Source organism: Chamaea fasciata, unplaced genomic scaffold (assembly GCF_029207755.1).
Source record: "Chamaea fasciata isolate MVZ Bird 193981 ecotype frontalis unplaced genomic scaffold, bChaFas1.0.hap1 SCAF_8, whole genome shotgun sequence".
Lineage (NCBI taxonomy): Eukaryota > Metazoa > Chordata > Aves > Passeriformes > Sylviidae > Chamaea > Chamaea fasciata.
In genome coordinates, this window is record NW_027094093.1 from 8769265 (window position 1) to 8794232 (window position 24968).

General features: G+C 44.5%; 2 protein-coding genes across 2 annotated transcripts in view; one reads left to right on the plus strand and one right to left on the minus strand.

The window, feature by feature from the left end:
• Positions 1-474: 474 nt before the first annotated feature.
• STAT1 (signal transducer and activator of transcription 1) lies at positions 475-24280 on the minus strand. Its single transcript, XM_066189593.1, has 24 exons — positions 23871-24280; positions 21591-21719; positions 20819-20963; positions 20029-20127; positions 18649-18744; positions 17905-17983; positions 17192-17283; positions 16814-16965; positions 16397-16555; positions 15331-15423; positions 14831-14890; positions 13657-13686; positions 13475-13568; positions 12554-12595; positions 11995-12078; positions 11384-11482; positions 10763-10898; positions 8935-8990; positions 7709-7803; positions 5524-5663; positions 4169-4354; positions 3605-3680; positions 3075-3177; positions 475-2511 (listed from the first exon to the last, which is right to left on the minus strand). The coding sequence occupies exons 2-24, from the start codon at positions 21716-21718 to the stop codon at positions 2488-2490; spliced, it is 2268 nt and encodes a 755-aa protein (XP_066045690.1). The 5' UTR covers position 21719; positions 23871-24280; the 3' UTR covers positions 475-2487.
• MYO1B (myosin IB) overlaps positions 5042-24968 on the plus strand; it is a 202047-nt gene continuing 182120 nt past the window's right edge. The window contains exon 1 of the mRNA XM_066189592.1: positions 5042-5146. The gene's annotated coding sequence lies outside the window, so the exon portion shown is untranslated. The remainder of the gene's footprint in view (positions 5147-24968) is intronic.

A 24968-nucleotide genomic window follows, 5' to 3' on the forward strand; every position in this document is an offset into this window, starting at 1 on the left:
GCTGCTGGTGGTGCTGGTGGGTTTTGTTGGTCATCTGTGGGAGTGCCATTGAAATGAGCCTTCAGTTGTGGGAAGGCTCAACTGGAAAACCGACTCTGGTCATTTCCATTGTGCAAAGCATACAGGAATCGGAATGAATTTCTGTAATGTGGCGTTTTTCTGATTTTTGTTGGTGTTTATTTTGAAACCTGCATTTCCAGAGCTGTGTCGTTTCACTGGTTGTTTTTTTGGTAATGCTGGAACTCTGGCCAGGTACTCTGAACAGGTCCACCTTTCTCCTGCCTTACTCCTGCTATCCTTCATCACACCAACCTTTCCTTCATTATTCTTCTGTCTGTACAGCTCATATAAAAGCCTGACAAGTGTGAGATGAAGGATTTAATCCCTTACTAGCCCCAGAGAAAGACAGCAGTCGTCCACCTTGGTAGCCCACAAAGATAACCCATAGATCAGTTATCCTACTGAGGACTCAAATTAGAAATTCAAGTTCAGTTTATTGAGGTTTGTGTGGGGATGGAAACGAATGAATGCAGTGATACAAGCAGTAATAAAAGAAAGTTAACAGCCACCTTCTAAGAACCAGTGCAGACGGACCTGCAACAATGCAAAGAATTAAAAGCACCAATACTGCTTTGTGCTTCAGAGCTGTAACTCTCAAGTTTAAAATGAGATAGAGAAAAGTAAAATACTGACTGGCACATCCACTCTATAATAGAAGTAGCCAAAACACAAGAGAGAGGACAAAAGTGCCAACTGACACTTCCCTTTATTTAAAATATATAAAAGAATATTCCATTGAGGAAAAATCACTGCTTCTACAACTACCAGCTGTGAAAAGACCAACCTATGAATAAGGCCACTGCTTTAAGTCCCACAAAACTGAAGTAAAAGTAATGACACACAGAACATGAACACAGCATAGCTCAAAAAACAAGTAACTTGATTTTTGTATTAGCCACAGATGCACATTCAACTAGTTATGGCAAGAGAAAAGCATTAAGTGATTTCCTGCAGCACTGTTAATCTCAGTAACCCAGGGCACCAAAATAGGTCAGTCTGCAATGCTTTCATTTAAATACATGCGTTACATGCTCTAGGTCCTCCAATTTGTCTTTGAAGCTTTTGCAGGGGGCACATCAGATGTCTTGGGCACAACACCCCAAACTGAAGCAGTCTTTTTTTTCCCCAAACAGCAGCTGATGGGTCTGAAGGGGCCTCTGGAGGTCACCTTGTCCAAGCCCCTGCTCAGGCAGGGCCCCCTACAGTGGCTGCCCTGTTCCTGTGCCCGGACAGGTGGGGAGCAGTTCTCTACAGCCCCTCTGCTCAGCTCCGTGCTAATTAGCGGCCTGTGCTAATAGGTACCCTTAGAGAGAGAGATCAGCTGCCTAGAACAGTCTTGCCTTGTAACTGAGAGTTGTTAATTGCCTTCAAACATGCTGAGAAACAAACCTGTTCCTCCTCTGGTGGAAGCACAGCTTCATCTTTTAAGTACTGCAGGCTGCATATCCTGCAGCCATTGCTCTGGATAAACTTTAACTTCAGCACTTTCCTGTGCCTTATTATGACCAAACCATTATCAAAAGCCTGTAAAATCTTTTAGCTATTCAAATTAACAGTTAAATTGAGTTATATTCCACCTCTTATAACCTACATGGGGTCTGTACTATTGCAAAGGATAGGAGTGACCAGATCCTCACCTTGGCAGATAAGGCACAGTAAATAAAAACATACTTCAATCCCTTTTGCAGTCTTCTAAGAGGAGGTTCTGGTTTGTCTGATGACTGCAGTCTGCAGAGGCTTTAGTCTTGATTATACAGCTTGGGTTACAAGCTCACCATGTGCCAATGAAGCCTGAAGGGGGTGTCCTAAGAAATGCTCTTTTTGAGAGTGTGCTAAACATCCCACACAAGATTATGCTTTGTGAAAATTGTGAAAATGAAATGCAGGAAACGTTTTGGGCTTCTGCTCTCTCAATGGGCCATGCCCAGAAGAGCTAAAAGCACAGCAAACTTGAGCAGCACATGGATTTGGTGTGGCATGTTACCTATAGAGTGTTTCCCTTTTGTGATGCAGACAAAAATTCAAGGTGTAAGCTTTCTGAACAGAACCTCTGCAAAAGAACCAGCTTTTCTTTGAAGCCTTCTATGTATAATCAACTGTTGTAAACGTTTAACTTACTCCTTCAAACACTGAATGCATGTTTCTCCTGTCACTGAGGAGCTGACATTCCCACCTTCCTCTTCCTCCACTCTGGCACGGTGTCTTGCTAATTAAACAGAGATGTATCTCACTAATTAAACAAAGAAATGCACATAAGGAGGCTGCTCAGGCTGCTGGTGTTGATGTTCCCATTAGCTAAAATTGCTGCTGGACCTTCAGGCTGAGAAACCAAAGCAGTGAAGCGCTGTCACCAAGGCGTTGACTGCAGCACAGGATGCGTGAAGCGAATTGGCCGTGCTAATGACGCAGGGAGAGCTCAGCCGAAGCTCAGAGCTGAATGTGTGTACACATCTGCAAGGAGAGAAGGAAACCTCCATTACACAGGCCCAGCCCTGGCCCTCAGGTCTTTGCTAACCACAGAGCGTGACCGAGTTCTGCCCCAATCACTCCTGATTCACATCTTAGGATTCAGCTGCTCAGGGTGGGAGGGGTGGGGATGGCTTTAATTTGTTTATTTTCCGAAGCACACTCTGCAGAGACACCACAGCGCTGTTAACAGGCAGCGTGCCTCACCGGCACTGGCAGGGCAGCACTTCCAAAACTGCACTCCTGCTCGGGGCCCTCCCTGCACAGACCCCACCAGAGGCACTACAGGGATACTCCTCCCTCCCTTCCCACCTTCCCTCCACCTGCAAGGCACACACAGGAAGCTTTGCTCTCCTGTTCTTCACCCTGCAGACACGTGGAAAAAACCACTGCTGGCAGTCCCAGTGCAACTCTGGATCCCCAGCTTTTCCTATGCTTGTGAAGAGAGTGTTTTCAAGTGTTTGCTTAGGTGTCTGAGGTACGTCTGAAGGGGAGGACAAATAAGGGAAAAAGCAAGTTGTGGCTCAAGGCTGGCTCATGGTACGTACCACAGTATCGATCTCTGCGGGGCCCACCATCCGCGACACCTCATCAAACTCCTCGGGAGACATGGGGAGCAGGTTTTCTGGAGACTGCAGCCTGGAAGGGTGCCTGATGGACAGGAGCAGGGATTAACTGCCACTAGAGAAATGAGGCACAGCTGAGCTACCCTGTCTGGCTCCAAGGGCCACAAACCAGGCCTCTTGTGAGGAAGACCAGGCTTTGCCAAGCCAGCGTGTCTTTAAATGAAAACTCAGACTACTCCAGCATGCACATCCTAACCAAAGAAGTCCAACAAACCTTTGAGAACGTGTTTTTCAAGAAATTACTTGCCAGTCCAACTCCCTGCAAGTTTCTAGGGTTTTTACCTAAAAATGGTGTTTTGAACACAGTAGTGCATTAATGGGTTGTGATCAGATTCTCCAAGAGGAAACACTTGACAGGGGCACCTACAGCTTGAATAGTATGAAGAGACATGAACTACAGCTAAAATCTTATGATTAGTTCTTAAAAATCCAGCATTTTGGTGAGCACTTACACTTCAGATACAGAGATTAACTCAGTCTTGATGTAGCCATTTCCCTTGGGACCATCCAAATCCATTGGCTCTGGTGCTTCAAGGAGAGAATAAAAAATTGTGGGTTTTTTTTTCAGCAAGTTTACGTCACATTTTCATCTTTATTGTACCAAAAATACAGCCTATGACCCAGATAATGTGCAAGTGTCTCTGTCATGCATTTCACAGCACTATAGTTAATTCATTCCATTTTTAGTCAGTTTTTCCTGTTCTCCTATAGAAAATGGCAAAGAAACCCCTCTCATAACCAGTCATGGTAGGGACTGTTAGTGGGAACCTACAGTCTGGAACAGCTCATGTGACAGCTGAGCTGGAGGGCCAGCAGCAATTTGGGGTTTCAGTTTTTGGTCTGATTAGGTCTCACGTTGTGCCTGTTTAAAAACAGACCTTTTCCTAATCTATAAACATGGGACAGGCTGCACAGCACTGAGGCCAACTGCTCCCTTTCTTTCCATGCCACAGAAATTGTGCAGTGCCCCAGCAGCTCAGGAACAGGCAGACAATCTAAAAGATATGAGCACTCACCCTCCTTAGGCCTGGAGTAGTACTTGCCAAAGGCGTTGTCCTTGGGGATGTTTGGGTACAGGAAGCGCAGCGGGTTCTCAGGGATGTTCTCGGCTGCCATCACTTTGTAATTGCGGATGATGTCGGGGAAAGTCACGGCTGAGAGCTCCTTCTTGGTGTAGGGCTCCACTGAGTGGAACTGTGGCTCTGCAGAGACAAGCAGCAGTTCTTAAAGCTGGTTTCAAAGCCTTTTTCTGAAAGTGTCCAAAAAAGCTGCAGCCACGTCCCCAAATTCAGAGTTCACGTGAGCAAAAGCCTTGCCTGGATGACACCTACAGTGCTGCAGGAGGTATTTAATGCCTGTCAAAGGGAGCATCATTGTTCTGTGGGGTAGGGAGGCATGGGGGGATAGCACACAGCCATGGCTCTTGGTGTGTTCTGCCTTCAGAATGACTGGTGTGACTTGTCCGTGGAAATTAACTGCAATATTTCATTAAGTAATTTAGATTGTGCTGCCTTTTTAACCTTCTTCCAAATTATGTAATTCAAACTCTGCTGCCTATTAGGAAGCTTGGTCCAAATACACCACTTGAGGCTTTTATGAATCATCACGAGAGACATACACATAAGCCTTCCTGAATGCTCCAGACACTATCAACGTTCTTTTGCTTAACTTTTGGATGTGTCAGGTATGAAGACAGCAAAGGGAAGGAAGTCAGCCAAGTACATTCAGCAGTTTCTCTTCCACCTGCTGCTGGTTTTGGGCTCATCAAAATAAAGTGTCAGCAGCTGCCCCATGGTGGCAGGTGGGGCTGTGTAATGAGGGTGATAAGGGGAGAGCTCTGACTGGATACAGGGAAGATTTTAACTGTTTGCAGCAGCGATGCCTCCAAGGCCTCCCTAAGAGAAGATGAGAAACTAGTCCAGCTCACTAAAGAAGCAAGCTCTTCACTGATCCTTTTGGACAAGGGGAGGAAGGAGAACTACTTGGAAAATGAAGTGAGTACGTAATTTACCTGGGGGGAGTGTGGGAAGGAAGGAACAAAATCTGCATTTGAGCTTGGAAGGAGATGCAGGCGTATATGTACTAAAGGCTGGGAGAAAGCTTAAGGAGGCACGGAAGACAGTCCAGGCAGTTTTTCCTACCCAACTTCCAGGCCAGAAGCAGGACCTGGGAAGTGCTACTTGTCCTAGCTGAAACCTTGATCAATTCATTGTGTGGTTTGAGTTACCCCAAGTATGGTGTGCCCCTGCTATTGCTTGTGCCCTGCTGCTGCCAGGGGTGTTGTGCTGGTCCTCAGGGTGGAGGAAAAGGGCGTAAAGACTTCTTGTTCTGATGTGAGCAGAGCAACCAAGGTTCTCTGCTGCTGACTTACCATTCTGAGATTCCTCTACCCAGGTGAAGGTGATTGCTCCCTCCCTGCTGCTTTCACTGAATCTCAATAAAAATGTTCCTGGGCTCTGGTCCTTCAGCAGAGCACGTTCCCTCTCTTTGCTGATGAAGCCCACAATGCAGCTGTAATGTTGAAAAGAAAGAGCTGAGTTACTCCCCAGCATAAAACCTAAGCTGTGCTGGGCTAGCTAGGAAAGCTAAAAAGCTTTCCTCACTTCAAAGAGCTGCAGTGCTGGTGAAAGCCTGACAGAAGGCTTTGTCCTGTGAACAGCTGGCAGCAGGACTGACTGGCTGCAGTCAGGTGGTGATTCATGCCTGTGGCAGCCCTGAGTGAATCACCACAGCTCCCCTCAGCACTCTCACTTCAGCCTGGGGGCTTATAGGAACATCTTTCTGAACCTGGAACAAAAGAGATTCTCCACTTTGCTGTCAAAGCTGGGCTGTGGGAGCAGAAAGGAAAATACAAGTGTGTATCAGGGTCAGATCCCAGCTAGCAGTTAGTTTTAGCTTCAAAAGTATGCCAAAGAACAGTTGTTTCTCCTTTTTGGTTGATGAAACAAACTTTGCTGGCTGCCAGATTACATTCTTACAGGTGTGGGGTTTGCTTTTGGCCTTGAGCATGTTTTCTACAGGAACTGTTAAACCTTTATGACTTATTTACTGTGCTCAGCAAATGTCACTGCATGGACAAAGAAGCTGGTGTGGTCATTTTAGGAGACTGATCTGGATGGGTACTGGGGAGGGAGCTGTTCAAGTGAGTACGAGGGTGTAACTCTGGCCAAGCTCCAGCTGCTTGGTTTTGGTTGGTTTGTTGGTTGGTATTTTGCTTTTGTTGTTGTTTTTTTTTTTTTTTTTTCCCAAAGGTTTTCTCTGCTACTTGTTCCTCAAAATACTCCATTAATAATTATCTTTTGAGTACTGTGACTGTCCTTGTGTGCATTAAGTTAAGGAAAGTCGGTTTTGCATAAGAAACCCCTAAATGATCATGATTTTGCTTAGAATTTCAGATGCTGTAAACTGCCCTGTTTTATGGGGTTTGGGGGTTTGATTGGTGGGTTTTGTGTTTTGTTTAAATGCCACGCTTTAGGTAACAAATGTGTTCAGTAGTCAATGTCCTGTATATAAGGGAAGTCTGTTGCCTTCCCATCTCTCAAGTATGAAGAAAGGCAAGCATTCCTGAGGTTGTGTTACTTACTCTTTGTATACATGGGGAGTCTCTGCCATTCAAGCCTGTACCAAATCCACATGTAATCCCAATCCCAGAACTCTGCTTCAGTAATGATGACAAATATTCCCACTGCAGTGCAGCCCCCTCAGCACAGAAAGGGGGAGGTTTGGGGCAGGGAAACAAGGCTTGTACTGCTCAGGGCTTTGACAGAACTCTTCTGGAGCTGGGGAGTAAAAATGTGATGCCCACTGCTGACTGTAGCAAGGCAAAGCAATCCTGCTGCTGTAGATCCTGCAGAAGTGTGGGATACTAGGGTGCTCCACTGTGAGTGTGCTGTTTCATGAGGTTTCATAATGTGGCTAAAGATAAAATGCAGGATTGTGACTTTGGATAAGCCTAGTTTGGGCAGAATTACTTCTAAAATCGGAAAACCCAGAATGAAAAGTTTACTGAACCAGTATTAAAGGGCAAATGGAACTGTGTTCCCATCTGGCAGAGTCCCTCTACTTCGTAATACTCTTAAATAAATCAGTGAAGACTGCCGGGTTCTGAGCCCACAATGCAGGCAGTGTCCTTCCGAGTCTGCCTGCTGCCACCTCCAGGCAGCTCACAGTAACTCTCTTCGGGCAGGGAGTTTGGTTTTGGGGTTTTTGACATGGATATCACGATGACTTACACTTTCCTGTGTTTCAGTTTTCCTTGGTTGTGTTCTAGGATGTGGAAAGAACAGACTTACAGTGGGAGCAGAGGCAAAACAAAATCTAATCTAACACTCAAAGCCCTGCTCTGTGACTTATATGGGACAACTTTGGTCATCTGATGTTCTTGCTTTTTTAGCAGTTGCCTCATCAGAGGATTCCTCACTACTAGAATTTATTTGCCTCAGATCTTTCTGGTTTCAAGATCCACCCTCTGCACAAACAACCTGAGGGTGCAACTGCTAGCCTAAAAGTGAAGTCTGAGAAAATGACTACATCTTTAAAATTCACTCAGGTCTTACCCATCATTCCAGAGACACAGGAGATGTTTCTTAATAAGCTCCAGGATTCCCTCAATCCACAGCCAAAAGGGGAAATTTTTATCATTTAGATTTTCCTGAAATACAGAATATGAAAAGGCAGGGATGGGAGGGGGGAGAAGAGGGATAATGAGACATGAGTTTAGTTAAGCAGAGAGGAAAGCAAGGTTTCAATCCTGACACTGTCTACCTGCTCTTGTGCTTTTCTCCTGTTTTCTTTTTTCCCACCCTGGCCATATTCTCTTATGACTCTTTGTGTCTCTCCATTCCAGAAGGACAGGAACTATTGGTAATGAAGCATATACTGAATCTTAAGGCAAGAAGGCAGTATGAGAAAAATGCCTGTCTGAGCCTTCAGTACCCACAAGTATGTGATCCATCACCTCTCACATGCAACAACAGTGGTCTAAGAGCAGATAAAAGGCTCTTGTTCCTGCCTGGGTGCTATTCCTATTGGAGCTGTTAGCATGCAAACCCATGCCATTGGGGTTTTTGACTGGGCTGGCTAGTAGAAAACCTTAGAGATACTTTCTGTTGAGACCTGGATCTCAGTGTCTCATGAGCATCCCTATAAATGCATTTGAGTGCTTGTAGGTCAGAAGAGCCTTGCTGTTTCCCCAGTGTCTGCTCCTGGTTGCTGTGATCTCTCACCTATCTATACCAGCTTAGGGTCTAAATCCAAGAAAGATGTGAAGAGTCCTCCTGTCTTGCTTCAGCCAGGGTTGTGAAATTCCATGATGTGGCTTTCTGTCATCATACTGACCCCCTTGGCCACCCCGTGTTAATCCTCGCCCTGATCCAGTTTCCCCTGGTCTGGGAAATGTCCTTCACTAAGATAAAGAACTGTTCATCTTGCTGGTGGTTTTGTTTACATTTTCTTTAATAGCCAAAATGGAAAACTATTCTATTAATAGCAGCTGCATTAATAATAATGGAGATGCTGTGTTTGAAGGATCCATTTTCCTATGGAGTTTACATGGATCAAAAACAGTCTCAAAATCATCTACTCCTTGTCACTGCAAGGTCTTTTTCTTCCTGCTGCTACTTTAACCTCACCACCAAAGCCTCCCATGACCGTGTAAGGCCTAGAATAATTAGGGGATGCTACTAGAAAAGTAGGCACCTTGTGGGGGGGGAAACAAACAAAACTCACAGTAAAGTAAGACGAGGTCCCTCTTCCATCTCAGTTTTTAAAACTGTGTGCATACCTTGCAGAATCTTGTCCAAGGAATAAGGCCATCCTGAGGTCCTCCATTTGGTGGCCCTGAGCACAATAAATATGACTTCAGTCATGTTCCATAAGTTACTTAGTAAGGCTGAAAGTACTTAGAAAACCAAGTCCTGAGTGTTTATTTGGAAGTCAGCTGTTGGATTATAAAACAAAAGGAAGGGTGGGCTACTGCGCTTTCACAGCTACTGCAGGGGAGGTTGCAAAGTTCTCCTCTGGGAGGTTTTACAATAACCAAACCTGTGTGAGCAGCCCTGGGATGGGAACCAATCCATGCTGATACTTTCTGTGCTGTTGCACCAAACACTTGCCAGCTTCGAAATGCTTCCAGGAAGGAAAATGAATCCTTGCACAGTTCTTGCCAGCACAATGAGAAGACTGCAGCCCACAAACTCCTCTCCGCTGCAGGCTCAGCAGACCCTGCAGCATCTCCCTGAGATTAAGCACATTCCTGCCTTGATTCTGGTGATTTGCAGGCTTTTGCCCCAGAAACTCCTAGGCCTGCCCCAACCACAGACTCATCTTATTCCTGTTGCAATTGTTTCCCTCAGCCTTGTTTTCATGGCCACAATGTTTCACAACCATATCCAAACCACAAAGAAAAGTCCTAGGCTGGGCCTACAGTAGCTGGAGCTTTGCAGACCCTGACTGTAGTCAGGGCCAAATTCTTCCCATAAATATGCTTCCAATAAATATGCTTTTCTCTGCCATTTTTCTAAAAATAAACTGGGTTAGGGAGCTGGTTCCTGATACTGCTGCTGTAAAGAGATCAAGATTCTGTCAATTTTCACATTGCAAAGACAGCAGCCAGGTAGTACCCTGGCACCCTGCTGTTCTGTCTCCTTGCACTGAGGAATCCTGAATTTACAGTGTTCAGCAACCAGGATTTTTTTCAGCTGGGTGATACTTTTATCTACAGAGTTAAGTAGCAACCCTACCAGAGCTCAACAAAAAATCCCTGTAGTTCTGAAATGCAAATTTGCCATAGAAATATATCACTCATCTATTTATGTTGGTTAATTAAAAAAAATATTATTCTCCTTGTAGAAATTTGAAAAGTAATCTAATAAATTAACAGCTTTTTGTCAGATCTTATGTCTTGGGGGAATTAGAGAGTGGAATGCTGTACTTGCCACCTAGACACACTAATCTCAAATACCTTTAAATATATTTTTTCCCTGAAACTTAAGGTTGGTGAAATATACTGAATCGACAGTACTTTTCATCTAGAGTCTACTGTGCAAAATCAGTAGTAGTGTCAAGTGCCCTGCCTATTCAGGCAAACTGCAAGGAGTTTGGAAACAAAACCCATCCATGGCTGATGAGGCTTTTATTAAGGACACTCATGTGGGAGATAATTCAGTTTGATATCCTTTAGCAGTTTCGTAGTGTTTGTGTGCTGATACTGCAACTGTGTTTATGCAGAGCGAATCCCCACTGCAGCTGGGGGCATGCATGAAGTTAACATGAATGGAGGTGGATTTCAAAACAAAACCCAAGGGATGCCAAGAAACATCCACTTCAAAGACTGACTAAATATGAGTGTTACTTCAAAAGGCAGAATTAGGCCCAGTCTGTGTTGCTCTAATACATAAAACTCCCAAGTTAGAACTGCAGATTTTTTCAGGACGTGATCTCATTTACAAACTCTGCTGTACTGAAAAGTGGAAAATGCTTCATTGCTACAAAGGTATATTGCAGAAGGGGGAAAGCTGTGAGAGGAAAGGAAAACTTAAAATGGGTTGCAGGAAAAGGTGCAGAACTAGCTTCAATTCAAACAGGCCATCTGTGATGAAAGCAGACCTTACCAAGAAGCTTTTCTCCCAGCATGCTCAGCTGATCTGCATTAAGTCCTCTCTTTGTTACAGAAGAAAATTGCCAGCTCAGAACATCAGAAAGCTTTGACCACTTTGCACAAGGTGGATTCAGGAAGAAGGACAGGTTCTGGAATGGAAGAGAAAAATACAAGCTATAGTTAACAAACATTAATTTTAGAATGCCACTTGAATTTTTGTACTGCCAAAACAAACTCCAGATATAAGAATGGATGTCAGCTTGAGACAACTCTGCAGAGGCAGGCAGGTATTCCTCCAGGCACTCTTTACCAGGATCAGCAATCTCTGGGGCTCTGTCTTCTGGGTATGTCTTCTCCCAGTGGGTAGAATTGCTGGATAACTCAAGTGCACCATAACTGAGTTCCTGAATGTTCATTTGGCTTCTCACTGTATGCTGTAAATCCTGAATACATGTATACCACCCTTATGTGGGTTTCAAACATTGCTCTGTTTAGGTCAGGGAAGTCACTGCCCCCTCTACACCTGAAACTCATTAAGAGTCATCTGCAGAGTTAAAATGCAGCAGCCACTTGGAAAAAATGCTTGAAAATTAGACGTAGTACCTGATAAAATGTATTGTTTTCTTGAAAATACCTTGGGATCTGTAGACAGCATGTTGAACCACAAGATAGAAGCCCATCCACTGGGTAGCTGGCTCACGTTTGAAATCACAACAATGGGAAGGGATGTGGTCTGAAAGGGGCACAAAAGGAAACATGTCAGGTTACCCTGCACTGTTGCCACAATCTTCCTTGAGATTATCCACAAACTAATTTGTTTTCATTCCCTGCTGGCATAATCTTGACTTTTTCAATAGAAGTTTGTATGTAGGGGAGAAAGTATGATGAAATATTGGACAGGCTTGGGTAATTTTTGTCTAATAAAGACTTTGATTTAGTGTCAGTTGTGACAGTAGAGTTCATAGCAGGCTGCTCTTAAATAAATGTAAACTGATAAACAACTCTGTGATTTAAGCCCTCTAGGTATCAGACACTTTGCAAAGCACATCTATTCTTATTTACCCAGAGATCTGACAGAATTCTCTCTGGGTCTATACAGAGTTGTTGTGAAGTGTCATTCCTGTAATTTGAAATAAGTGAAAGAACTTGATATCCCAGTACTTAAAAAAAAAAATAAGAGAAAAAAGATTATCAGCACAAGTGACACACAGGAACTGAACTCGGTCTGTTTGATCTAAGACTTACCTCTAGGTCTATTACCAAACCAGGCTGGCACAGCTGTGTCTCAAAACTCAGAGAGTGAAGCTCTTCTGTTACAATGAGAGGACCCTTCAAAAAAATATGAAAAAAAAAATTTTGAGGGAGTGAAAATTCCTAAGGTGAAGTAATGGGGCTTTACCATGGGGAAAACCCTTTTTTGCCCATGCTCACATGGCACTAGACCTCGGTAAAAGCTTATAGGTCAAAGTCAAGTGAGAGTGCTGACTTCCAAAACTGCCTCTCCAGGCACATTTTTTGGGTTTTTTGTGGCTACTGCCTATAAGCCATAGAAAAATCTGTGCTTGCCAGGAAGCCCTGTTAAAGGCAGATGCCAGTGTGGGAGAGTCCCTCACTGCCATTCTGGCAGAAGTTCTCCTTGCAGACTCTTCCTACACGGATCACTTTGTAGAAACAGTGAACTCCTCTCCTATCATCTCTCATCCCACATGTGTCTTCATGGGTCTGAGCAGCGAGCATTGTCTTAAATGAATGCTTTGTTAGTATTATGCTAAACCTTTAGAAAGGAAAGGTTAGTGCTGCTTACCTCGTTTGTTCTGCTCCCTGTGTTTTTCTGTTCTTTCAGTTGCTGCAAAAGAACAAAAAGCTTGTCACTTGTTTATGGCAGCCACAAATGGAAGTGGTGGAGGAGGTCTGCATGCTCCACTTGCTCAACTGTATGCAAACTTGCTGCACTAGTGTCTGATTCTATTTGGTTCTAAGCTGTAGGAGCCAAAGGATTAAATTGTAGGTAACTACTACCCTTTTATAATCTGTGAAAAAACATATTGCAGTTATTATGCAATGCCTTTATACAAGAGGCCTTTAAAGAAAAGAAGCGGTATGAAATCAGGATCATATGGAATCCTGGTTTACCAAAGCACCCCTCTGAATCAGATGATAAATGCAAGGCAGTCTCAGCTCTGGACAATGAAGGTAGAGTTCCATGTTCCCTGGTTCTGAACTTGCATTCTTCCTTTCCTGTTGCAGTGATGGAACCAGTCTATTCCCGCACAATCTGCAGATCACAAATGCTGTATCGTCTGCCCAAGGCACTGACTTTCTTACAGCTGTGCACTCTTTGACAGTTTTCATCTTCCAGACTCAAAGCTTTTTAAACTATTCCAGACTTCCCTACCTATGGACCTTCTTCTGAAAGGCCCAAACCAGCCTTTCTAGGCTTGAACTTCCTTCTCCAAAGAATCCATTGCAGCATAAGCTGTATGCCAGCAAATACTCTTGTTTGCATTCCTGTCCCTTTTTCAGTGACAAGCAATCACATTTTGATTGAAGCAGGCAAAATATCTTAGAAAGTACAGAACAAAGAAAAAGGAGAGATAATCACAGTTCCTCTTTACACAAAAATGAATAATGACTTCAATAACAAAAGCAGTTTGTTTCCTTCCTGCCATGCTCTACTACAAAATTAAGTGGTTGTATCAAGTAATAGAAAAAAAGAACCCCCTACCAAGTGCCTGAATTCTGCTGCTAGACTTCCATTAGTAGATTCTTCCATGTTCATTACTTTTGTATTTGTCCCCAAAATATTAAATTTCCTGAACCTACACAAAGAGAGAGAGAGAATGTAATTAAATCTCACATTCATTGAAAGAACCTAACATTAATATATCAAATTCTGATGCCACATACCCTTTGACTGAGTTCTTCTCAGTTACATCTCTGTCAAGGAAAAAAAAGAGACAAAACAATCTTTTGAAGATTCTGCCACAGAGAAAATATGCATGTTTTAGTAGCTGACAGAGCTGATTGAGAACTGGTGAAATGCTTTTGTGAAAATCTTGTGCAAATGATGAGGCAATAATTGGTTCAGGCAGTCAAAATAAATGTTGTGGTACACAGCCTGTGTTTTACTAGGCTTGATATTGTTATGGGGGCTTTATAATCAAAAGAAGTACTTTCTTTGACTCTATAGATCTTAACTCTTGCTCTGAGAGAAAAAAATACAGTTCTGGCACTCTAAATCTGCTTTTAAACTTGTTGAGTAAATTGCTGCATCGCTTGACTTGGTTTTCTCAGCACTTGAGATTTTCCTGTATTCTATCTAGTGCATTTCTCAAAGGCTCACCTCCCACAACCACATAAGAATTCCTTTTTGCTTTTTCACTATTTTATGCAAGTTTCTGGACCTTAGAGCCATTTCAAGTGAACAAAATTACTTGGCCAGGAAGACAAAAACCTACTTGCTTTCTTGAAAGCACAGTCCCTGCCATTATTTTGGACAGCCTGTCACATTCCTTTCCCTGCTCTTGAAGTAAGTGCAAAACTTACCTGAACTGCTTACAAAATACAAAAGATTGGTACTAATATGTTTCAACTGCTGTCATTTTTTTTTTTCTGATTGAGAACACATCCTATGTTACAGGTAGGCAGATTACACCCCTAATTCAAAGGCAGCTTGAGGATAACTGTGTTCCCTACTCTACACTACCTAAAAAGTAAGGGATTCTAGAGATGTGACTGAATTATGTGATGAGAAATGGTTGAGTCCAATTCTACACTGTCACCTCATGCTAATCCAGGTGAAACACCCCAGCAGAGTGGCTGCTGCCCTGTGTCTGAATTAGTGACCTCTCCTCTGTGGAGCTGATGGTGAGAAGCTGAGGCCACCTGCGCTTTTTGACACGTCTCTGGTGGCAGAGAAAGATTTAGAGCAAGGGAATGGGTAAGGAAAAGGGAAGGGTGTACCTGCTGCTGCAGTGAACCAGCCTTCTGCTGGCCTACTCAACACTTACATGACTGCTCTTGGGTTTCTGAGTGTGGGGAGAAAAAAGGGATTAAAAGGGATTAAATAAATGCAACATACTTATCAAATAAAACTTTCACTTTCAAGTTGTAGTTCAGTTCCTGCAGTTTCACCAGCAACCTGGAAAGAGAAGTTTGGTTTTTTTTTGAATGTCAGTATTTGAAAAATATGGGTTCTCTTCTATTGTGTTGCTTACCACAGATATTTAAGCACACTTGGGGCCACATGCAGGCTTCAAGCTTGCTCCATACCAGACAGCATTTAAAGAGAAAACTAAATGGGCAAATAAGTTACTTTTTGGCAGGACAAAGGGCTCTGTATGTGTCTTCTTGTTGCTTGGTTTTGTTTGTTACACGCTTCGTACACCCCACTACTAGGAAAGGGTAAAAGCTGAGTATGAGTTAAGCTCTGCCAGAAGAAAGCCCCTGCCCGTGGCACCTCCCTCCTCCTGGCCTCAGCCCTTGGGCTGCAGGGTAGGCTGTGCAATTCTCTTGGCTGCAGGAAGCCGGTGACAGGAAAGCCTTGCCACAAAACAGGAACAGGGGAAGGAGAAAACATACCTCAGCTTCACAGTAAACTGCACTCCTGTCTTCAGGACTAGTGGCCTCTGAGGATGGGTTGGCATGCAAGGCTGCCTCTCTACCACAAAGGAGCTATGGGAAGAGATTAAAGGCACTATGATTTATCTGTGCTGTTCTTACACAATCCACATAAAAGTGGATTTTAAAAGAATGCTGATTTTCCAGTAATACTATACACTTTATTCACTCAGTTTCAGTCTATACAGAGTTGTGTGAATTAGTTCAATTGTTTCAGTGGGGCTAGAAATAGTGATTTTGTAAGTGTCGGCTTTTCTGAAATGCATTGATGGCTTCAGGAGGGAGATTGCTACATCACACTTCCCTGAAATCAAATAGCAAAGAAAGTGGGGAGTGTTTCTCTGTTTGCCATATCTGGGGCTTCCTGAATACTTACACTGACAGTGCTGCGTAACAACACATGCCCAAGGGGTGGATACACTAGCACGGGATTTGATGAGGGCCAGCTAACCCAACAAAACAAACTTCTGGGGCTAACCTGTTTTGATACATCCCAAAGTTTTGTCTACTGTGTGTTTACAGATTAGGACTCTCATCTTATGTGAGGCAACTACCATCTACAGTAACTTGCACCATAAAGGTGGTACAGAGGCAGGGCTGGCCTCCCTGTGCTGGAGGCAAAGATGATGTGTCCAGTGACAAAGGATTGGAGAATCTAGAGTCTATCTATCTTAGGCACAGCTTGATGCAGATTGTTTCTGGCCTCTCTGCACTTGAACTTTGCAGGGTTGAAGTGAGAGGTGGACTAACAGGCTGGGAGTTTGACTCTGTAATCAATGTGTACTGCAGCAAAGCTCCTGTTAACTTCAATAATGACTGAGCACAAACCCTTTCCACAGGCCTGAACCTGTGGAAATTCTACATGGTGTAAATCTCAAAAACAGTAATTCAGCGCAGTGTTTGAGAAACTTAGGAAAACTTTGGAAAATGAAAAGATAGTACGCAGGAAATACTGAGGGAACAGTAGGGAAGGTGCTCCTCATCTATTTATTCATGGTAACACCAGAAGATCCTTATGGTCTATTACCTTTGGATGAGTTGTTGGAAAAGCTTGTGTGTTAGGTCCTGCAGAAACTGTTTATTTTTTGTGATGGGATCAGGGTCGTAGGTAAACTTCTGTTCCAGCTCCTCAAGCTTCTTGAGCTGCTGACGAACTTGCTGTAGACTTTCAGCAACAATGGTGAACCTACAATTGACACCATCTTATTACTTTTGGCATGTTTTTATACTGTAGTAATGCAGAGGCACCAGCCAGGTGACTGTCCCTGAGGGTGTGGCAGTGCCTGGAGTACACTTTGTGCTCAATGGAAATGTGGTGAGGTGAAAAAATGAATGTAGTTATGCTAAGACAGAATGAAAACGGGTAATATAAATTATCAGCGTATTTCCTAGCTGTGGTGTTCCTTCATAAGGTGGTTTAAATGTGGTCTTACAAAAGACTTACCAGTTCTGCAGCTGGTCGAGGCAGGCATTAGGTGGTCCACCAATGCATGCAGTCTGCTGCCTGTGCTTCCACTCCACCAGCTCATCATTAATAAGGGCAGCCTGTATGTGCTCTGTGCTGTGCAGCAGATGCACTATCTTATTCACCACCTCCTACAGAGAACATGAGATTACCCTGTTCATTAGAAATACTTCATACAGGAGAACTAAGTACCGTGCCAACTAATGCTCATCTGTTTTGCAAAACTCTGACAAAGACCTCAGCTCAACTGACATATTAAAAAAACTTTCCTACTGCTAATTTATGTCAATTCAAGGAAAATGAACATGTGCTTAAGATGAAGAGCTGCTGACTTCTGAAAGAAAACTTGAACACTACCTTTCTCTTGCAGTCCAGTGATAAAAACATGTGCTGGAGATTCAACTGTTCTTTCTTGTACTCCTCCTGAGATGTATTATTGGACTCGTGTTCTGTAAAATAAGTCCAAATAGTGAATGTGAGGCTGAAGGATGGGTGGGGGAAATGCTGAGGTGAGAAGGGCACAAATACAAAAAGCAAGATTATGGCTCATTGCTTTCCTTAGTACCTTCTGAACATGTCCCTGTTCTGAGGGATAGTCAGCTCTGTCAGGTTGTGTTGGAAACCAAAACCTTTTCTAGAACAAAGAATTCGACGACAGAAACAGAGCTGAACAGTGAAACCAGCGTGGACTCTGTGTGTATCCCTTGGTACACAAGAGCCTGCAAAACCTAAAGCTGGTTTGGCATTTGTGAAACATCACTAATTAAGCTGAATGGTCACAGAGCCTACGGGGTTTGCTACTTCTAGTGGCAAAGGGATGTAAAGGTCTAATTCTAAAATGAGCTGGAAGGGATTCTAAAAAGAATGCTGTGTTAACAAGGAGGCTCTCTTACTTGGAACAAAAGACAGATAGAGAAATTTAGGTTTCAGTGTGAAGCAGAGTTAATCAACAAAGGGACATTACCAGTAGGTTTGGCTGTGTATCATTAGGCTCAGTGCCCTGACCCGAAGAGCAATTTACTCTGATAAACTATGTACAATAGGGGATATGTTCTTGAAAAACAAATCACCTCTGTTCTGCAGGGTTTTACATTTGAAGTCATATTCATCTTGCATATCCTCCAACATCTTGATGTCTTGCTCCACATCCTGTAATGCACGAGTGAGGGTGGCTACAATTATTTAATATTTTCAAGTAATGCAAGACTTCATCTGATCAGGAACTGCCTGCTACGAGCCCTGACAGACATGAAGTCCAGTTTTGTAGCAATGCTTTCTCCTGGAACTCCCTAACAGGAAATATTCCTAAATTTTATCACCTTCTATTCTCCCTTCCTCCTTCTCAATTAACTGAAATCTGTTAATTATCAAATATGGAAATGCCCTTGTGGTCAAGCCATGTAAGTTCACAGAGTTCAGGAGAGCCTAGGCTACAGCGGAAAAACTTAGAACAGCAAATAGCATTTTAAACTTTCAAACTCTTACATACCATTTGGAGAAAAGCTTTCTGTTGTGACTATATTTAGTAAGACAAACATCTATATGCTAAAAAAAGTACATCTTCTGTGAGCAACAAACTGGCCAGTTGTGATTTAAGAGGCTCTTTTTCCTCTGTTGCTAGTATTTCAGATGGTTAAAATGCTTTTGTTGTTAAAGTTTAGGCACAAGGTACTTCCTGTGTTCAGGCAATCCCTGGTTTGTAGACTTGAAAACCCCTACCTTACTTTTATTTGTCATTTTGTCAAGTCTAATTTTGTCAAGTCTAACATCTGTGAATCAACAAACACTACTGAGAAAAGGTCTATTATACTTACTGTAACACTGCTTTTCAGAGCCCTAACTTTGGCATCAAGCTCCTTCTGTTTGTCAGGCATCCCAGTTGCAGTGCTCTGTACGCTCCCTACTTCCATCTGAGGGAAGAAGCAGAACAAGCCAAAACAGAGTGACCCATAACTTTTGTCATTAATGTAAATTAGTGGCATTTGTTGACAAACAACCTGAGGAAGCATGCCTTTTTCTGATGAATCATACTAAAATTTTGTAGTATCGAAAAAAAATCAAATTCAGGTGAATTTGAAAGAAACAAAGTATTTATTTTGGTAAACTGCCAAAGGTCCCCCAAGATGGATTTAAGTCAGTGGTGGAAGTGATTGCCAAGCTGGACTGGGCTTTGGGCAGCCCAGTCTAGAGGAAGGTAGATGATCTCTAAAGTCCTTCCCAATCCAAACCAGTCCGTAATTCCCTTTCCCTTTTTGATGACCCACATTTATTGCATACTGGAAAGGCAGCAGCAAGTGCTTTGTGTCACATGCCAGGAGTGAACAGCTGTGCTGCAGCTACAGGGGCTCTGTCAGAGTCGCGCTCTTAGAGCAGCTGCTTTGGACACTGTTGCAAAGGGCTCCTTGTTGAAAGCCAGTGCCCAAGTGCTCTTCCCACGCTGCACATTCAAAGCCTTGCTATAAACTGAGGTATTTCAGTACAGGAAATTAACATGCTCCGTCAGTCATCATTTCTACGTAAGTGGATTACAGTTATCTATACATTTGGCATGCCTTTCCCAACTGTGGAATTTTTATTGCAAAACAGCTCTTGCAAAGGAAAAAAAATGCTGAGAAGCCAGAGAACAGGTGATGAAGGAGAAGATAAAGCTTTACCTATAATTCAGAAGAAAGAAGAGGGCTTCACTAAAAAAAACACCCCAAAACACCACCAAAATTAGAAAGAAATACTTGGAGACAACTGGGAAGGAGAATGATGCATCATTTTTCCAGAGCTAGTCCAAAGAAGCATGCTCATCTGCTTAATAAAGAGTAAATTGGGGAGTAAAATGCAGAAGAACAAACCTAAAATCTTGCTGGATATATGAGTTAAGCACTAATTATTAAAATGAAATCCAATTAGCACATCAGGCTGCATCATACCACAGAAGCATTAAGACAACCAGCATAGCTTTTACATCACTCAAGGAATAAAAATTATTTCCTGGCCATAATCCTCCAAATGCTTCATTCGGCAGAAAAAAGCCATGCTGTCCAGCTGGTACATTTCAGTGCTCACTCTTCTCTTTTTTAAGGAACCTCTTATTGGGAAGAGAGAGGATATCATGTTTCCCCTGCCAGTCTTCATCCACTTCCCTTATTCCAAATAATAGGAAAGGGAAGATACAACTGCAGCAAACATTTCAAGACTGTTACCTCATTGGATGCCTGGGCAGAGTTCAGTATTTTCCTCTCTTCTTTCAGACAGTTGTGGATGATCATTGCCATGTGTATTGGGTCTTCTTGGAAGTTATCCTGGCATTAGAGACACAGTCTGTTGTTAAAGTCTATATACGTAATTTCTTGTCCTTCAGTAACTTTCAGACTGGCAAAAAAAAATTAGGGAATGACTCGTGTGCGAGTTTCAGGGAACACACTGGTCGTGGCCTGCTCCAGGATTACAGGGTGTGACAGCCACAGCCAGCTCCAAGAGCGAGTTTCCATTGTAGCTCATTGGCATACAAAGAGACGGGACTGGACAAGACAACAGGAAAGGGTCAGAGACATTACTGGGAGATGTGGGATACTGCCCTACAGTCCTAGAGAGAGCTCATCCCTCATGAGCCACCCTCCCACACCTTGGTATGGCTGCTGGTTTAACATACAGTCCAGGCTGGATGCAAATTTAACCTTATTGTTTTACCTGCACACAAAGCTGAAACGTGCTGTGGATTGAGTACTGCCCTGCTCTGCTCAGGATGGTGCTACCCTGGGGGGTTTTCTTTTTCCTAGAGTTCTCAAACTGTAACTGCGCTGATAATTTAACTGCAACTTTCTAACTGTAGCCAGTCAAAACAAAAATGGAGCAATGCTTGAATTCTGGCTTTTAAATCAGGATTCTCACACATCCTCTGTGAAAATCCCTCACAGCAGAGTAGCTGCTTAGAGGCACCCAACTGCACTGAAGCAAATCAAGCAAATGTATAGATATAGAACCCAGGCGTACCTGAAGATTCCGTTTGCTTTTCCTTATGTTGTGCTGCAGCAAAAAGTTGTTTTCTATCAAGAATCTACTAAATTGATCATCAAGCTGTGACAGCAGGTCATGGAATAACAGTGTAGCAAATGATACATTGTTGGCCGCATGTTCCCTAGAATCATTGAAAGCATGTTTGGGTTAAATACACTTCCAATACAAGAGCCAAGAAATACATACAGGTCTACTTGATTTTTAATCCCCAACTCCAATTGTAGAACATGCAAGCACTGAGAATTACCTTCAAATGTAAGCCAGTTTCATTCTCTTAACTTTGACTTTACTTTCCTTGATACAGAAATGTTGTTTCTCTATTATTTTTGCCACATTCTGTTCACATTCATTCACTTATTCCATGCACATCAGGAACCTAAAAGTGACCCTGATTCATGTGCAAATGTTGCACCAGTCCTCAAAGAGAAGACACTCAACAAAAAGTCTGGCAGAAATTCAGAGTGTTTGAAGAGTGAGAGACTGATGCTACCAATGCAGTAACTAATTGGTCTTAAAGCCACTTTTGCTCTAGACCACTGAGAGCACTATGAGCAAATACATTTACTCCAGGTATCAGGCCCTTCTAGAAAGCCCTGAAGAGGGGCAGGAACACAGGCTGCTGAAGCATCCTACCAGCAAAGGATCACCTAGCAGCTTGCTTCCCTAGAATTCTGCTGCCGCCTGTAACTGCATGTGTGAGGGCACTGTTTATCACACAACCCAAAGCCTAATTAATTTCTGGGCTTACCAATCCTGGTTTTCCAGCCACTGTGCCAGGTACTGCCTGATCTCCATTGGAAAGCTGTCATCATATAGCTGGTGAACCTGCTCCAAATGCTTGGAATCAAGCTGCTGTAGCTGATACCACTGAGTCATTCTGAGGAAGGGGTGAAAAAAAAGTCAGTGTAAATACTTAAGTGGTATTTGGACTGAAGAGATGAAAAATAACTAATTTTGAATTTTTCATGAACACTGACAAAATTGGAGGATGTGCTGCTTTTGTCTGGGATAAAGTTTATTTTATTCACAGTAACTAGTATGGGGCTGTTTTGGATTTGTGCAGGAAACAGTGTTGGTAATACAGGGAAGTTTTTGTTGCAGCTGAGCAGGGCTTACACAGCACCAAGGCCCTTTCTGCTCCTCCCTCCACCCCACCAGTGAGGAGGCTGGGGGTGCACAAGGGGCTGGGAGGGGACACAGCTGGGCAGCTGACCCCAGCTGACCAAAGGGACATTCCTGACAACGTGGCATCAAGCTCAGCACATAGAGCTGGGGGAATGAGGAGGAGAGGAAAGGGGGGGCATTTTGCATGATGGTGTTTGTCTTCCCAAGCCACTGTTAGGTGTGAGGGAGCCTGGCTTTCCTGGGATGGCACAACACCTGCCTTTTGTTCTGCTTGTGTATGTGGCTTTTGCTTTACATGTTAAATTGTCTTTATCTCAGCCCATCATGTTCCTCACTTTCACCCTTCTGATTCTCTCCCCATCCCACCATGTGGGGAGGAGGGGAACTGAGTGACTGGCTGTGTGGTGCTTTCTTTTTTTCCTTTTCCTCTGAACCCATTTTCATGCCATTTAGGGTACTGCTAGTGTTACTGGTCTCTTGCTTAGCGGAGATATGGGAATGAGGACCTGTGTGTTTGATACCTGTACTCTGCATAACTGAGATCCTGAACATGGAGTATCACCTTTTGTTTGTGCAGATGTATTCTCCATCATCAAAAGTGTGGGTGAAAAATTAGAGACCCCTCTAAGTGCCCACAGTCAGTTGCTATTTGTGTCCACACTTGCCTGTTCTGGAAATGGACTACATCTCAAGTCAGTTTAAACGGAGAAGTACTGGAAAGATGTTTTTTCTATGTGTTTTAGTTCTCATGATTGTATTTTCAGGCAAAATTCAAGTAACCTGTGCAGCTGATAAATGATGCTTAAATGAACTAACACTGTACAGAACAGCTTCTCTCAGTCCTAACACTTGTGACAGTGGCTTTAGCTCTGATGTATGGTCTCTGGAAGCAGATCACTCAGCCTTCTAAGCTGCAGGCTATCACCTTCTAGTGGAAATGGCATGTAAAGATACGTCAAAGGAAAAGCACAGGCTGTGAGAATACCAGCGGTGAGATGCAACTCCACTCACATCATTGTTTTTTAATGGCTGCCTGTAAGACCCATCCAAAAGAACAGGGCAGCATCAGGGTGAAGGACTATCTTCTACGCCCCTTCCTACCAAATCCTTTAGTTTTTATATGCCAGTGCCCTCGGCTGCTGAGTGGCGTGTAGTAGGTGTGAGAAGCAAAGGAGTTAAAAACGTTATGTTTAAAGTGAGGGCTTTGAGGCTTTTGATGTGTGTGCTTTTCAGATTACAGCTAAGACAGCATTTGAGTGTGCTGTAGCAGTCCCAAAGAGGGAGACTCCACGGCCTCCCTGGGCAGCCCAGTTCCAGCGCTCTGCCACCCTCAATGGAAAGAAGTTCATTCTCATGTTGAGGTGGAACTTGTGTTTTAGTTTGTGGCCATTGCTCCTCATCCTGTCGCTGGGCACCACTGACAAGAGTCTGGCACCATTTTCTTGGCACCCACCTTTGAGATATTTATACGCATCAATGAGATCCCCTCTCAGTCCTCTCTACTGCAGACTGAACAGGCCCAGCACCGGCAGTCTCTCCTTGCAAGAGAGTGCTCCAGATCCCTCATTATCTTCGTGACCTCTGCTGGACCCTCTCCAGTAGCTCCTCGTGGTTTTTGTTCCGAGGAGCCCAGAAAAGGACACAGCGCTCCAGATGTGTCTCACTTAGGGCTGATCAGAGCTGGCTGATCATCCCACGCTATCTGCTGGCTACCCGACGCACCCCAGGATTTCTTCCTGGCCCTTCTCTACCTCCTTTCCTGCCATTCCCGGGGGATCGCGGCCGATCCACGCGGCGTGGTTCGGGAGCAAAGGGCGCGGGCCGCCGTCCCTGCCCTCGGCCGGCCCTGTCCGCGTTCCCCGCGCCCCCGGCCGGCTCAGCCCCGCGGGTGGCAGCACCGCACCTGTTCAGCAGAGGCTGCCCAGCGATGCTGGAGGCACAGGATCCGCGGGATCAGCGTCGTGCGGGGACAGGGGTCCGCTTCGAGCGCTCCCGGGCACGGCAGGTCTGGAGAGGCGTCGGAGAGTGCGAGCTGTGGAGAACGAGCCAAAGGCTCGACTTGGGAGCGGATGCAACAGGTGACAGAAGAGCAGGGGCGTCCCAGGAACGAAGACCGCTAGGAGACACCGCCTGTCTCCCCAGATGCTAAGACACCAAAGCGTAAAGCTTGGTGGATATCCCGCGGGCAGGGGCAGTCTGAGCAAGCGACAGCTTTAGCTACACCGGGCATTCACCCCGCCAGCCCCCGAGGCGCGGGCAGTGCCCCGCAGTGCCGCTCCCGGCGCCGTCCCCCGGCCCCTCACCTCGGGTACGGCTCGGCGCTGCCGGCTGCGCCCGCGGAGCCGCGCGCCCAAGTGCGCAGGCGCGGGGGGCGGGCCGGGGGCGTTCCCGAGCGGGGGGCGCGTCACGTGACTTCTGGGAAAGGCGGCGGGGCCGGGCGGGCGAAAGTGAAACCAGCGCGGGGCCCTGAGGGCGGGGGCGGCCGGGCCCTGAGGGCGGGGGCGGCCGGGCCGGGCGCCAGCGCCGGCGCGCGTCCATCGCGGGCGCCCGAGCGCTGTCTCCCTCTCCTTGGCTTTTCTTTAAGCCTTGGCCGTAGGGACGCTGTCGCTGTCTCTTGGTCCGGCATAGCCTTTTCGGGGTTTCCCTGGTGTTTGAAGCCGACAAAGACCGGGATGTTGAAGCCCAGGCTTTGCTGTGGGTCTCTGTGCCCCCTCCTTCCGCTGATGGGGGAGACAGGTCTTACTCCATGAAAGAAAGAAAGAAACAGGAGGTCTGTTTGGTAAACTTGGTGACACGAAATATTAGGGAATAGTAGTAAATCTATAAACATGGCTATGAATAAAAGCTGTAGAAAAAGGTAACTGAGAGTTTTTATGGTTTTTAAATTATGATCGTTATAGGGACGGACCAAGGCAAAGCACAAAACACTTTTTTTTTTTTTTTTTTTTTTTTTTTTTTTACTTTGCCGTTGCAAATCACAGTGAAAGCACAAAGCACAGTT

Bases quoted from the DNA above. Each gene is read 5' to 3' on its own strand.
- STAT1 (XM_066189593.1), bottom strand. From the start codon at position 21,718: ATGACTCAGTGGTATCAGCTACAGCAGCTTGATTCCAAGCATTTGGAG. The intron at 13,687-14,830 runs GTATGTTGCATT...TTTCCTTGACAG, and splicing joins GTGAAAGTTTTATTTGATAA to AGATGTAACTGAGAAGAACT. The intron at 5,664-7,708 runs GTAAGACCTGAG...TCAACATTACAG, and splicing joins CTGTGTCTCTGGAATGATGG to CTGCATTGTGGGCTTCATCA.